Genomic DNA, 15342 nt, shown 5'->3' with positions numbered 1-15342 from the left:
ACAACTTTCATGTAATACTACTTTCCTGTAGACTACAGCATCATCGGCAAACAGTCTAAGGTCGCTGTCAATACCATCAACCAGATCGTTTATGCAAATCGTAAAAAGCAGAGGACCTATTATGCTGCCCTGGGGCACACCTGAAGTTACTCTTGTTTCTGTTGAAGTTACCCCGTTCAGGACGTCATACTGCTCCCTGTCTGTTAGAAAACTTTCTATCCAACCGCATATGTCATTGGATAGACCGTAAGCGCGCACTTTTTGTAGCAAGCGACAGTGCGGAACTGAGTCGAACGCCTTTCGAAAGTCGAGAAATATGGCATCAACCTGGGAGTCGGTATACCGAGCCTTTTGTATATCATGCACAAAGAGGGCCAGCTGTGTATCGCATCACCGCTGTTTTCTAAAACCGTGCTGGTTTCTGCAGATGAGCTTCCTAGAGTCTAGAAAGGTCATTATGTCAGAACACAAAATATGTTCCATGATTCTACAACAAATCGATGTTAGTGAAATTGGCCGGTAATTATGTGCATCCGATTTTCTACCCTTTTTATAGGTTGCTATGACCTGGGCCTTCTTCCAGTCCCTTGGAACTTTTCGCCGTTCCAATGATCTCTGATAGATGACGGATAAGAATGGTGCTATATTTGTAGCATAGTCAACATAAAATCTTACGGCGATACCGTTTGGGCCAGATGCCTTTCTGGCGTCTAAGGGTCTTAACTGTTCTACAATTCCAGGTACACTAAACACTATGTTAGCCATCTTTTCGTTTGTTCGATAATTGAAAGGGGGAATGGTGCTGCAGTCCTCTATCGTAAACGAGGTTTTGAAAGCTAGGTTTAGAATTTCGGCCTTGTGTTTATCATCATCACTTACATTACCCATACAGTCAGCAAAAGAAGGTATTCGATTATTTGTAGCGTTCATAGATTTTACGTACTACCAAAATTTTTTGGGGTTATTTATAGAATCTGCAGATAAAATATTGCTTTCAAATTCGTTAAAAGAGTCTCTCATTGTCCTTCTGACAGCTGCTTTCATTTCGCATAATTTCTGTTTGTGAGCGGGGCAGTGACTGCGTTTAAAACGACTGTGCAAAATTCTCTGCTTTCTCAGCAACTTCCTAATATGTTTGTTGTACCAAGGTGGATCCTTTCCCTCCCCTATACTTTTACTAGGCACATACTTCTCTGGCACGTGGTGGACAATACCTTTAAATTCCGACCAAAGATGCTCAATATCTTTGTGTCCCGTGGTGAATGCTTGGAGCTGATTATGAAGATATTCATTAATGACACTTTTATTTGCTTTCCCAAACAAGAAAACTCTACGCTGTTTCTCTGTTTGTTTCTCAACTTACACTGACTTAGAAGCCACAATGACATTATGGTCGCTAATACCTTCTTCCAGATTAACTTACTGAAAAAGATCAGGTCTGTTTGTTACCAAGATATCTAATATGCTCCCATCTCGAGTTTGTTTTCTAGCGAATTGCCCAAGGTTGTATGTTCGCTCCTAGAATAACTTCACACGAATCTTTGCTTCTGTCCCCTGTGATAAACGTGTAATTTTCCCAGTCAATGGATGCTAGATTAAAGTCTCCACCTGTAATTAATGGCCGGCCGCGGTGGTCTTGCGGTTCTAGGCGCGCAGTCCGGAACCGCGCGACTGCTACGGTCGCAGGTTCGAATCCTGCCTCGGGCATGGATGTGTATGATGTCCTTAGGCTAGTTAGGTTTAAGTAGTTCTAAGTTCCAGGGGACTGATGACCACAGTAGTTAAGTCCCATAGTGCTCAGAGCCATTTGAACCATTTTTTGTAATTAATGGATAAATTGGATATTTACTTCCTATGTACTCCAGACTTTCCCTGAAACGTTCTGCGACGTTTGTTGCGGATGCTGGTGGTCTATAAAAACATCCTAATACAATAGTCAATCCTAGTCTGATTGACAGCTTTATCCAGACTATTTCACAGTCCGATGCAATATCGATCTCAGCTGCGTTTAAACAGCTTTTAACTGCAATGAACACACCACCTCTTATAGCATCAGTCCCATCCTTCCTAAACATTGTCCAATCAGAGTTCAAAATTTCACTGCTTTTTATGTCTCGTTTCAACCAGCTTTCGTTACCTAGTACTATATTGGCGTTGCTACTGTTTATTTCAGAGATTTACTCGGGGTTCTTGCTACAGACACTTCAACAATTTACTAACATGAGATTAAGCATATTTAAATCGTTTGGAATGACCTGCTTAGGCGAACTAACAATTTTTACAGTTGGCACACCAACACTTGAACCAACACCACCTACTTCCTGTCAATCAGTGTGACTTCCACCCAACTTCTCCTCTGATGACCAACTCCTCTCTCTTACTCTAATCCTATTTCACCATCTCAACACACAGATATCCGGCATTTTTATCTCCCTCTACCTGGAGAAAACCTGTGACCATGTATGGCATTCTAGTGTACCTTCCAAACTCTAGACTTATACACTTACAATTAACTGTGTCTACCTTTCTGCATCCTTCCTATGTAATCTACCAACCTTTGTCACTATTACCAGTACCAGTTCCCATAGCTTACACCCCATTGCGGGTCTGCCCAAAGGCTTCCCTCACCTCTCCTCTTCTTAATTTCCTGTGCACTGTTGGTACGCCGAAAACAGCTTCACCAGTTCACCTTCTTTTGTGTGCTGACATCACGCTTTCCTCGTCCTACACCAAACACTGCAGGAATCACAACGACCCTTCCAAATCAACACTGATCACTTTAGCCTAGTGGTGCAACCAATGGCTCCTCAAGATCAACCGCTCCAAAACCAGCGCAATAATTATAGAACGAACCATATGCAGTTTGCATCTCTATGGGTTCCACGGCAACATAACCTACTAGCTATGCAACAGAAAGCCCACATTAGATTAAAACTAGCAACTGGACGATCTTTGCGATTGCATCCCGCTACTTTCCTCCATACCTACTAAACCTTGATCTGACCTACCCTCCCCTATGCAAATCCATGGATGTCTGCTTCGCCTAAGACTCTCAAAGTCCTTGGACGTCATACACTCCATCTTGCTATAAGCATCTATTTATCCTCCCCCATATGTATCCTTTTACCATCTGGTGAAATTCCCATTCCTCCTCGCTAACACTAAATACCTTTATATATCCTGAACTATCTGCAAACTAGACTCCAGTAACCCAATATTTTCCCCTCTGATCACCAATCCTAGTATGCCGTTGCACCTCTACCACACATCCCACTGTCACTACATTTGCATGCATGACATATTCTACTAGAACACAGCTTCAACCGACTCCCTCTCCGAGACAATATAATCCACCCAAATATTTATTGGTACTACCAACTTTAGTTCCTCCTCCAACTATCACACTCGTCAACAGGGCTCCCTCCTCCTTCTTCCACATCCTCTTCTTCCCATCCATTCTCCTCTTGATACTACGGCCCTGCCCGCCCACCAGGGTCCTCCACATGTTCTCTCTACCCACTATTTACTTTATCACATACATTTATCTCTATTCTTTCCCACGCAACCGATCCCTATATGTTTGCCTCCACCCCTCCACCATATAGAACTCATTTTCGCCATCTCAAATTCATTCCTTCTATTGGAAGGTCCTTCAGTACTTAAATGACAGTGCAATGCTGTTTTTTTTTACAAGAATGCTACCATTTCTGTAAATTGTTTTACATATATTTTTGTTTTTGTCTTTCAGGCGTTAAGAGGCAATGAAAAATCAACATTTTTAATGTTTTATATAAACGCCAACAAAATTTATTCTTTTATTGTTTTTAAAACAATCTGTAAACTTTTCTTCTTTTGATGAAAATTCCAGAATGAGATTTTCACTCTGCAGCGGAGTGTGCGCTGTTATGAAACTTCCTGGCAGATTAAAACTGTGTGCCGGGCCGAGACTCGACACAATTTTAATCTGCCAGGACGTTTGACGAAAATTGTTCATTATTTGCTTATGTTTAAAAGCTTTCGGCTGAATAGAGGGTTTGATGTACTGCTGACAGTTCACTTAACGCTAATGTGAGGTAAGGGGGGTGGAATAACGATAAAGAAAGCAAATTATAAATTCTCATTCAGACATCTCTATTTACTAACTTTGTGAGTCAAGTTCGTTAAACTGTGTTTATCGAATGGTAGCACATTACGCCTTGCAGTTTGTTATCGATGCGTTTTATTGTTTTCAGTTTTCGGCTTGTGCCTAAAAATTGCTATGTAGGCGAAATCGTGATAGTGAAATACGTATATAATGAAAACTCACAGGCAAACGGCAGCAGTGAAAAAAAGTTTATTGGTGAACATGACACGCACGTCACATGGCATAAGTATTTAGGGGTAACAATAAGGAGCCAGGTCATGTAAAATCTATATTAGGGAAGGCGAATGGAGTTCTTGGGAATAACAGTGCACCTCGAAAGGCAGTGCTCTGCTCGCATCCTTTCAAGTAGGAATAACGATAGAAGTGGAAAAAATTCAGAGGTGTGCTGCTGGAATCGTAAGAAGTCAGCATAACCCATAGGAAAGTGTAACAGAAGATAAACGAGAAAGAGGCTTAGCTCTTGTGAAACACTGTCGAGAAAATTTAGAGAACCTTCTTTTTTCGAAGAAGACTATGCGAGCATTGTGCTTCTTCAGTTGGATTTCTCATGTAGGATGCAGAGGATAAGAAGCTAGAGGGCGGGCAGGAGTAGGCAGACCTTCTCTCTCTCCCCTTGCTCAATACACGATCAGAGTAGGACAGAAACGATAATATCGGTAATAAATATGCCCCCCGCAATGCACTGTACAGTGGTTTGCGGGGTGTACCGTGTGTCTCTCTCAAATGCGTCAGGAGCATTTCCTCTGGTGTTTCTGCAGATATTTGCAATTTCGATCTTGCAACTTGCTTCTGGAGTCAGCTCAAACAAATACAGCTCATCACGTCTTTTATACGATGCCCAGTGTCGACAGAAAGCGCCGGTTTGTTTCCCGTTAGCAACAAAATGATTTTTAAATCGTAATTTTACGCGCTAATTCGTTGCAGTGGCTCCAGGTTAATCTAGTGCGATATTCGTTTCATCAGCATGTTTTATCTGGGACATTAAAACACAGGGAACAGCCAGTACTCCAGCAGCGAGGAGCGACTGAGCAGCGCTGCTGCAGTCGGCACAGGCCTGGGCGGAGCTGCCGCTACTGGGGTACCGGCTGCTCTGGGTGTTGTACTGTCCCTGCTAATACATACTGACAAAGCGAATACCACACTGGATTAATCTGGGATCGTTCTATAGAATGAGCACGTAAAGTTCCTCTTCAAACATGATTTTGTTTGTAAAGGGAAGCAAACCGACGCTTTCTGTCGACACTGGGCGTCGTATAAAAGACGTGATGAGCTGTATTTGTTTGGGACGACTCCAGAAACAAGTTGCAAGATCGAAATTGCAAATATCTGCACATACACCAGAGAAAATGCGACTGACGACTCTTAGGAGATACACCCTGTATAAGTAATGAATGTGTCACTGCCACTATGCAGATGTTACAGCATCAATTGATTAATATTGCAGCGATGCTCGAGAAAAAGGATGAATAACGTTATCGAAGGTGAACAACATTTCAAATAACAATGCCATCAGGGTGAGATACCAGCAACGAGGTAATATCAGTGGACGCAACCTTTTAACAGGCTAATGACAACGAGAACAGTGAGACAGTAATGAATTCTGACGAGAGAGAGGCTTGAAATAACTGTGCAGTGTGCTTCCCTCGGTCACCGACGCATCATCACTGCGCTATAGGTGGTGGACATCTCTCGCCTGTACACGACGCGTATGTTACGTCATGTCGAGTTCTCATATCCTTGGGAGAAGGCACAGGCGTTGGGACACAGCGTATTTACTATCTGATTCCGTTCACTACTGCACTACCGTGCGCAAACACTTTCGAACTTGGCTGTTACTGAACCGTGTGATAAGGCTGCCCGTCACTTAGTCCCGGCTGCATAAACGCGCTACGCCTTCTAAGCAGACAAACGAAAGTGGAGCGGGGGAAAAAAGAAAGAAAGAAGTAAACCGGAGTTGAACGTCCCGTCTCCGACGAGGGCGCTAGAGGGCGAGGCCACTTAGCCAGCCTGTTTAGTACTTCTTTATAATGCTAATGTAGTTCGATTTTCTGAAAAAAAGGAGCAACAAACAGCCATGGCGGCTGGAAGGGGAAAGTCCCATTCGCTGCACGCACTGCTGATGTGATTGTAAAATTTCTACTGAAGACATATCAATCGTTCTCTGTAACAATAGACTGCATTTGCAATGAATTTCAACATTTTTCTTTATTAATAAAAGAGAAAAATACCACTATTCTACTGGTCTCATTCCCTGTTCTCTCCTCGAAGAGGAACACAAAAATCCAAAAGTGAACAATAAAAGGTTTGAGATCTACAGTTAAACTAAAATTTAACTACTTACAAATTATGTCACTTTAAAATCATTCCTAATCATTGTCACATTTCACTTTAAAAACATTGTGTTACGATCTTTGTTGAATATTTCCTCTTCTCTCTCACATGCCGACATGCATCAGGGGGTTTAAGGGGAGCCGGAGGTGCCTATGCTGCCCATGTTAAAATCACTAAGTTTGAGGAACATTTATGAATAAACTACCAAATAGAAAAATTTGAATTTTTTTTACATATAGAGTGGTTTAGTATTGCAGTTATGACAGAGGGATTTTGGAGTATCTTTTCTAGTTTCCTTCCAATTATTTTTTTATTAATGACCCAAATTTTTTTACAAATAATTGCTTTATAATTAAACTGAAATGAACCTACTGAACATATTGCCAAATGGCTGTGTTACAATGTAAGTTTGACCACTAGGAGTGCTGTAAAAAAATTTCATCTCTCTAGCTTGAGTGGATTTTGAGAAAATGTTCCTTATATTCGAAAAATTCTAATTTACGGGAAATGGCTATCAAAGTTTCTCAATACATTCCTGCACTATAGGATGGATTACCAGGGTCTTCTTCTTCATCCTCCAAAAGCTTTTTAGCCGGCCGAAGTGGCCGCGCGGTTCTGGCGCTGCAGTCTGGAACCGCGAGACCGCTACGGTCGCAGGTTCGAATCCTGCCTCGGGCATGGATGTGTGTGATGTCCTTAGGTTAGTTAGGTTTAACTAGTTCTAAGTTCTAGGGGACTAATGACCTCAGCAGTTGAGTCCCATAGTGCTCAGAGCCATTTGAACCAACCAAAAGCTTCCTCTGTCTTCTTTTCTGGCCTGTTCCATCATACTTCATATGCCTTTCTCTTCTTTCTGCTCCTCTTATCCTTTCTCTATCAATATTTCTTAGTGCTCGTACAGTGTTCACCCCAGCTGTAAATCCTAATGCCTTCAGAACTTCACACTTCGCACTGTTCCCTTGGTTGAAGGTTGCTATTGCATCATAAATGCCAAAGTGCAGTGTTTTTATGCTAACAAACACCCTTTTAGGAATCACTTTCCAAATCAAATTGTTTACGCTCTCATCAGGATTCTGCGTCTTTCCGTGTAGACATTTGTGTAACAATTCTGGCTGTGCTAAGTCATGAAAAATTGGTTTTATTGCATTTATCACAGCTGTGGCAAACCATGTTTGTGATCATAGTCCTTTTTTGCATTATATTTGCACCAGGAATCTTTTGGGCACAGGCTGGGTTCAGGGTATTCATTGGAAGAGGCAGTATGAAGGAACAATGCCCACACTGCTTTTCGCATGTCACTAACATTACTAGTATTTTGCCTTATAGCATACCCATAGTATCTCTGTAGACGTTCAATCACCTCATCAGTAAGCCTGCCTCTCCCTCCTATTGTCTTTCCATCACTGAGCTTACTTGAAACCAAAGTTTGTTTGAGCCTTCGAAGCCGTGCACCCATACGCTTTTGCACATGCCCAATGCATTCCAACTTTTCAACTACAAATTCATTTCCATATGGTTTCAGTTCCTCTATAGTCTTGAAACCTTGGGAGTCACCATCCCCAAGGTAGTATTTGTACCTAACGTTGTATCTGGGAACTGAACGTTCAAAAATTTGTTTCACTCCATCCACTTCCATTGCTCCATTTGATCCACTAAAATTTGCCTCACAGGTCCCACTGTGCTCTCCTTTGATTTTATTTTTGCACCTACAATGTTTTGATAATATTGCAACATCTATCACTTTTGCACTGTCACCACAAGTAGCAGTTACAACCCCATTCAGGGATTTATGACCCCTCTTTTGCCAGGAACCATCTAATGCCACTACCAAATCCCTAGAACCACCGTTCATTTCTACAGATTCCTCCACTGCTTCCTTCATGGTTTTCAAAGCCACATCTTCAACAGAGGATCCTACCAGTTCACAGTAGTACCCAAATTTGCTTGGAGGCGATGGCAAGTTCATAATACCACAAAACAGTTTACCAGCAGCAGACCCTTTTCCAATGGATCGAAGACCATACACAAGTCGAACATTCACATCAAACACTCTAGATCGTCCATCTTCACCAAAGAGACTGGCATGTGAATTGTAGAAAGTCACTTGATACTTGCAACATGCACAGATTATCTTCATCTCACAAGCTAAACCAAAGTGCTTTGTTATCTCTAGTCCAACTCCAACACTTGAACACATTTTGCACAGAACACTTTCTTTCAGCACAGAAGATAATAATCCAATATTCAGTACTTCGTTAATATCATCACTGTCACTAACATATTCACGAAATCTGTCACTTCCACCAGTCAGCTTCTTGCTAGAAGATGTCACAGGGCTATGGCCGGCCATGTGTTGCTTAGCAGAAGAACGCACTGTTTCAGTAATTGTAGTATCGCAACTTGGTATTAATGTTAATTTTCTTTTCCCTACGTTCTTCCTCTTCTTATATACACGGTTACTAAAACGTGTCATCGTAACCAGAACAACGATTTACACAAGAAGTATAATACTACCAACAACAGGCGCAACACTGAACTAATTCGAAACGGTAAACAGCAAAGAGACGATGTTCCGCGCTCTTAGCGCTTCATTTGTCACAGAAAACAATGTAACCAACCCTTGCACACTCGCTGTATGCGTAACATAAGGCGCTGTATGCGTAACAGGCCGAGAAAATCCCAAGCAGTTCGCCAGGAAGTCATGAGAGGGTGTTTGATGCATTCAGCGGCCGCCCATTTCATCTGCAGGCGTGGGGGAAAATGGTAATAACTCCACTTCTAGGGCGAGTAGAACAATAATTCAAAGTTTACATTAAAGAGGAATGTTCCAATTAATTTTCGGTAGCAAAAAAAAATTGTAATTTTTTGGATTTGACCACCTCCGGCTCCCTTTAAAACCCCCAAGTGCGTGTAACAGTACATGTGTATCTCAGTGGTGCCTCCAAGGCTTATAATCCATTCCGCTGGTCCTGTAGATATCCGTTAACCAAGGCGGAACGGGCAGGGGGACGTAGTTCATTTGTTACCACCTGGCCTCTGTAATCTAGCAAGGACAGATGTATTTGCAGGCAGACTGCAGTAAATCTCGTCTACATATACAGCAGCATGAGCTTGGAAAAAAAAGCATAAAAACTTTCCCTATTCTATGGCTATACAAGTGCAATTGCATCAAGCATGTGTATAAGCACCGGTTTTACGGGTATTTCATGGAGATTACTTTTTTGTGGCAATTCATCGTACCTGTTTCCCGCCCCCACTCTCCCCCTCTCTCTCTCTCTCTCTCTCTCTCTCTCTCTGTACTGCTAATTGAAACTACTCATTCTTCAAATCTGTAATAGCAATTACATTCAACAACCAAGGAACAGACTGTAATAATAACTGAAATAGTAATTTGCATCATCAAAGTAGCTATGTACGTGTTTTCCATTTGGCATAAATAATTAATCGAACAACCGACCAAAATCATAAAACAAAGAATAAATAGGATTAAAATAAGCATGTGCGCATGTTATGTGGCAACCGGACATTGTTGTAGCGCATCACGTACGACGCTGCAAGCTTCTCCTTCGCATTCGTTTCTGAGACTGCCGACAACCTACCTTTTATGTGGTAACAATTTTTACATCGGCGGACATGACTACGAAGGCTTTCCCGGCGTAATAATTGATAATATTCTTCTCGGGTATGCAGCCGGATCATGACGTCTTCATGACATTTCCGCGGTCCAACTGGCCGCCATCTTCAGGTGAGAGCGCTGGTTCCGGCGAGATTGTGCACCAGCGCTCTCACCTGAAGATGGCGGCCAGTTGGACCGCGGAAATATTGTCATGAAGACGTCATGATCTGGCTGCATACCCGAGAAGAATATTATCATCGGCGGACATATTATCAAGCAAGGTAGCGCAGGTAGTTAGTTCACTGGAGGACAACGGTTCAAATCCCCTTCCGGCCATCCAGATTCAGGTTTCCCGTAAGCCAAATCGCTTAACGCAAAAGCTGAGATGGTTCCTTTTAAAGGGCACGGCCGATTTTCTTCCCATACTTCCTTAATCAGAGCTTGTACTCCCTCTTTAAGACCTCGTTGTCGATGGGACGCTAACCAATATCCTTCCCTCCCCGGGGAACGTATTGTGGAATATCTGAAAATAAAGTTGGACATTGTGCTGTTTCACAGAATTTCCAGCTTGAAAGGTAGCTGAAATATAACTCGCTGCTGCAAATTAAATCATTGTAACAATTATTGTTATTGAAGAAATTCTGCTTTTTCAGGAGAGTTTGGAAGCTCTGGAGTGGGACTTGCCATTTCGCAGTCGCTGATCCTCACCGGCATGCTTCAGATCGGGATAGTCCAGACGACGGAAGTTGTCAGTCAGATGACGTCAGTAGAGCGAGTTATTGAGTACACCAAGATCCCAGCAGAAGGCGCGCTTGAATCAAATACAGGTAAGCAAATAGTTCCGAGTATGTGAACTGCCCCAGAAATCGCATTACTTGTAGAAAAAAACAGACAGCTTATCTACCCATTTTGTACCACACTTTTACGAACCCATAAGATATGCTGGTTTCATAGTGCCTTGATGGCCTGAACAGCTTGTGATACTTCTCCGTGCCTGATAATTGGTGGATGACACCGGATGAGCACGTACGAGTACATTAGAAATAGCCGTAGCCTGATATTCGGCGGTGTTACAGATCCGTTGCTTAGCGCTGAAGTTCAGAGAATCTGGAGGCCAGATCATCAAGGTGAACTTATCACTACAATAACTATCCTGAAATCTACATTTACATCTACATCACACTCCGCAAGCCACCTAGTGGTGTGTGGCGGAGGGTACTTTCGGTACCACTATCTGATCCTCCAACCCTGTTCTACTCGCGAATAATGCGTGGGAAGAATGATTGTAGGTAAGCCTCTGTATTGGCTCTGATTTCTCGAATTTCCTCCTCGTGGTCACTAAGCAAGATGTAAGTGGGGGGGGGGGGGGGGAGTAATACGTTGTCCGACTCCTCCTGAAAAGTTCTGTCCCGAAATTTCAATAGCAAATCTCTCCGTGATGCCCAACGTCTCTCTTGTAACGTCTGCCAGTAGAGTTTGTTTAGCATCTCCGTAATGCTCTCTCCCCAGCTAAACGATCCCGTGACGAAACGCGCTGCTCTTCTTTGGATCTTCTCTATCTCCTGTATCAGTCCTACCTGATAGGGATCCCAGATAGATAAAAAGTGCTCAAGAATCGGGCGAACAAGCGCCTTATAAACTTCTTTCGTGGATAAGTTACATTTCCTTAAGATTCTTCCGATGAATCTGAGTCTGGTGTCTGCTTTTCCCACTATCTGTTTTATGTGGTCATTCCACTTTAGGTCGCTCTGGATAGTTACGTCTAGATTTTTACGGCAGACGCTATCTCCATCAGTTTGTCATCAATATTGTAGCTGGAAAGTTGATTTCGCAATGTTACAAATGCGGCAATGTACTGTTGGTAAGCAACCAGCTGAAACATTCTTTATGAGGCTCAGAAAATACATCTCGTGAAACGATGTGGTAATATGGATGTAATCCATTACTTCCACGATTCTTCTACAACAAAAACAGGTTCGAAGGAGATGCAGGAGATATTCCCCTCTGCATAATACTTATGACTTCACGATTAAAATGTGGTGTCACCGCTAGACACCACACTTGCTAGGTGGTAACTTAAATCGGCCGCGGTCCTGTAGTACATGTCGGACCCGCGTGTCGCCACTGTGTAATCGCAAACCTAGCGCCACCACATGGCAGGTCACAAGACACGGACTTGACCTCGCCCCAGTTGTACGGACGACATAGCTTGCGACAAGACGTATCACGTCTTCCTCTCATTTGCCGAGAGACAGATTAAATAGCCTTCAGCTAGTCCATCGCTACTACCTAGCAAGGCGCCATGTGTATCATTGCTAATTGCTTACTACTATGCAAGAGATGTATTTCAACAAGAAGAACATCATTAAAAGTTAAGTAGATGACAATCTCTCTTCTTTTCTTTATAGTTTTTCATCCAGTCTCCTGTTTCAGAATTTACGCCCGTCTGCGTTAGTTTCGCGTGCACCTAGCCACTCATTGTGTCGAGACCTTAGGGAATCGACACAACATAAAACCTTCCTAGGCTATCTTTACGAAAATTTTAACTATAAATATTAATTAGCGTTGTGTAACTATTACTTTTCATTGCAAGAATTGTCGAATATCGTTAAATTATTTTCCATTCCATTTTAGAGATCGCAGTTGCTCACATATCTCGACAGATAGAAAATACTAAACAAACTATCACTGAAATGAGCGATTAGGGAGACCCATGGCCATTAGCCTGTTTACCTGCATTAAGTGAGGTCTCTCTATATATTGCATGGGGGCTTAATTATTTACTATTCAAATATTTTTTAATTTTAGTAGGTGAATGTACGATTACGAAGTCTCGTAAACGGTTGGCGCTGATTAGTATTTGTACGCAATCTGACTGCATAGAACAACAACAAGGAATGAAAGGAAATTTCCGTTAACACAATTAATTAATTAGGTCCCCAGCAACTATAAAACTTACGAAACCAAAGCACAAGTGTACCTGTTCTGTGTGTGGAAGTGTGATTCAACGTACACATCTGGCACGGTTCTTCCTCAATACGACAAGCCATTTACCATGAAGGAATTAAAAAAATAAACATAAATACTTTAATTGCACATCGAAACCAGAAATACAGTCTAATACAAGAACACGAGCCAAATGCTTTGTTGACTGAACCTGTGACCAAGGGGCATTATTGTTTAACACATTTGAAATAAAAATAAAAAAAAAATAAGAAAATTTCTTTTACCTTTATATATCTTGACGAAAAGTACTCTGATCATTACAATATCTCCATTCGAACAGCATCTGGTGTCTAGCCGATCAAAACATCTGCACACAACATGGCCTCAAATATTACAGGTATCAACATCCTCTCTCCAAAGCACTAACTACCACCACATCTCAACAACGACTGACTACTGCTACATCTCAACAAGCACTGCCTGTGGAGGCGGCGGAATAATACTCTCTGGCGCGATCTCTGGCGCTGTGGCTCAGTGTAGCCACCTTTCAATATATTGCAGCCTTCTTCGTGTCTCTCGTGTAGAAACCGCGAAGTCAAAATTAGGGTAATTACAGAGTGCTGAGTGGCATTTAAGCACTCATTCTTCTCGCGCTCCATACGTGAATACAACGGGAAGAAGCCGTCACAACTGATAGAATGGAAAGTATTGTGTCACCGCCAGACACCACACTTGCTAGGTGGTAGCCTTTAAATCGGCCGCGGTCCATTAGTATACGTCGGACCCGCGTGTCGCCACTGTCAGTGATTGCAGACCGAGCGCCACCACACGGCAGGTCTAGAGAGACTTACTAGCACTCGCCCCAGTTGTACAGCCGACGTTCATAGCAAGGGTTCACTGACAAATCACGCTCTCATTTGCCGAGACGATAGTTAGCATAGCCTTCAGCTACGTCATTTGCTACGACCTAGCAAGGCGCCGTATTCAATTAATATTGAAATTATAAAACATGTACCGTCAAGAGCGATGTACTCCAATTATGGATTAAAGTTAAGTATTACATCATCTACGTACTTTATTTGCAATTCTCAAGACATTGTCCTGTTCCAGACCTCACGCCAGTCTGCGTGTAATTAAACGCGTGCATTTCGGCCTCCTCTAGCAACACGGTGTTGGCTCTTCTGCCAACACTTCAAGTATGCTCTGTTATGCACTGTCATTTTGCAGCGTGTAGATGCAGATGTAGATGTAAATATTCATGTACAGTCTAGACCTGGTATGTTGCAACTGTAATCATTATGAAGTAGAAGGAATATACGGAGTGTCCCAAGTCTGCAGCTTCAGTATTATACAGATGGTAGAGGATTCTACTTTGAGGTAAGGAACTAACGAGATGGTTTTTATATGAACAAGTAAAGCCTTATAGAAAGATTTACCCAGCTTACCTATTGTTCAAAGTGACAATCGGCCTCATTGTTGGCTAATGTATTCTCGGAACTGAGCTCTAGGTTTATCATTAGTAGCGAATACTTCCGCAGCTTGTTTAATGACAGCGCTGTATTCTCTGCTCCAACAGCACAAATTTCAACCAAACTGGGTACACGTATCCGTTACTGTCAGGCAACAATCGCTTTGGGGGGTAAAAGCCCCCTACTTATCAGAGTTCAGGCGAGATGGCGTCATAAACTGTGAGATGCTTGAGAAACTACCACATTGTGCTTGACATTTAAATTTATTGCTTCGTTGGTACTAACACTGTTCTTCACATATTTAGCTGGTCAATATCCACACATGCCGCTAAATTTACCTACACAAATAAATCGTTGTACGACTCGTAGCCCAAGGGATATGACGTCATAAATACTGAGACGCGTTGTGCATGCAGTTTTAATGCATTTGTTCTTTACTACTAAGACACTCCTGTAGTTGAGTCAACTTAAGGAAATCCCTGGCACTTGACAGCGTTTTTGACAGCTTTTCAACTGCGAAGCGGCAGTAGGCGGAAACGGTAGCCGTCTATACATGTAGAGTTATGAAGAGGCGTTGCCATAGATATGCTTACAGAATAACGTGAAGCAGCTGCTCCCAGCGCACGGAAGCTGTGCAGTGCGGGTTGATGTGTCTTACTTTGGGTACTGTACTTCACATTAGTACATTATGTATATGTCTCAGTGCGACTGTCTTCTAATTTCAAATGTGTTTTCAGGAATTTACGCAAATGAAATTTTTTCGATAATTCACTACAAACGCAGTTCATTTTTTGTTTTCGTTTCTAATAGAAAATTGTCAAAATCTAAAATCGGGC

The 15342-nt window shown here is 42.3% G+C and overlaps 1 protein-coding gene across 1 annotated transcript in view; it reads left to right on the top strand.

The window, feature by feature from the left end:
* The window catches only part of LOC126236341 (ATP-binding cassette sub-family C member 4-like), a 229687-nt gene that overhangs the window by 190898 nt on the left and 23447 nt on the right, over nucleotides 1–15342 (top strand). The window contains exon 20 of the mRNA XM_049945567.1: nucleotides 10745–10918. Coding sequence (XP_049801524.1) covers nucleotides 10745–10918 — 174 coding nt within the window. The remainder of the gene's footprint in view (nucleotides 1–10744; nucleotides 10919–15342) is intronic.

The sequence above is a fragment of the Schistocerca nitens genome, chromosome 2 (genome assembly GCF_023898315.1).
Source record: "Schistocerca nitens isolate TAMUIC-IGC-003100 chromosome 2, iqSchNite1.1, whole genome shotgun sequence".
Lineage (NCBI taxonomy): Eukaryota > Metazoa > Arthropoda > Insecta > Orthoptera > Acrididae > Schistocerca > Schistocerca nitens.
This window is presented reverse-complemented; position numbering and strand designations above follow the sequence as displayed.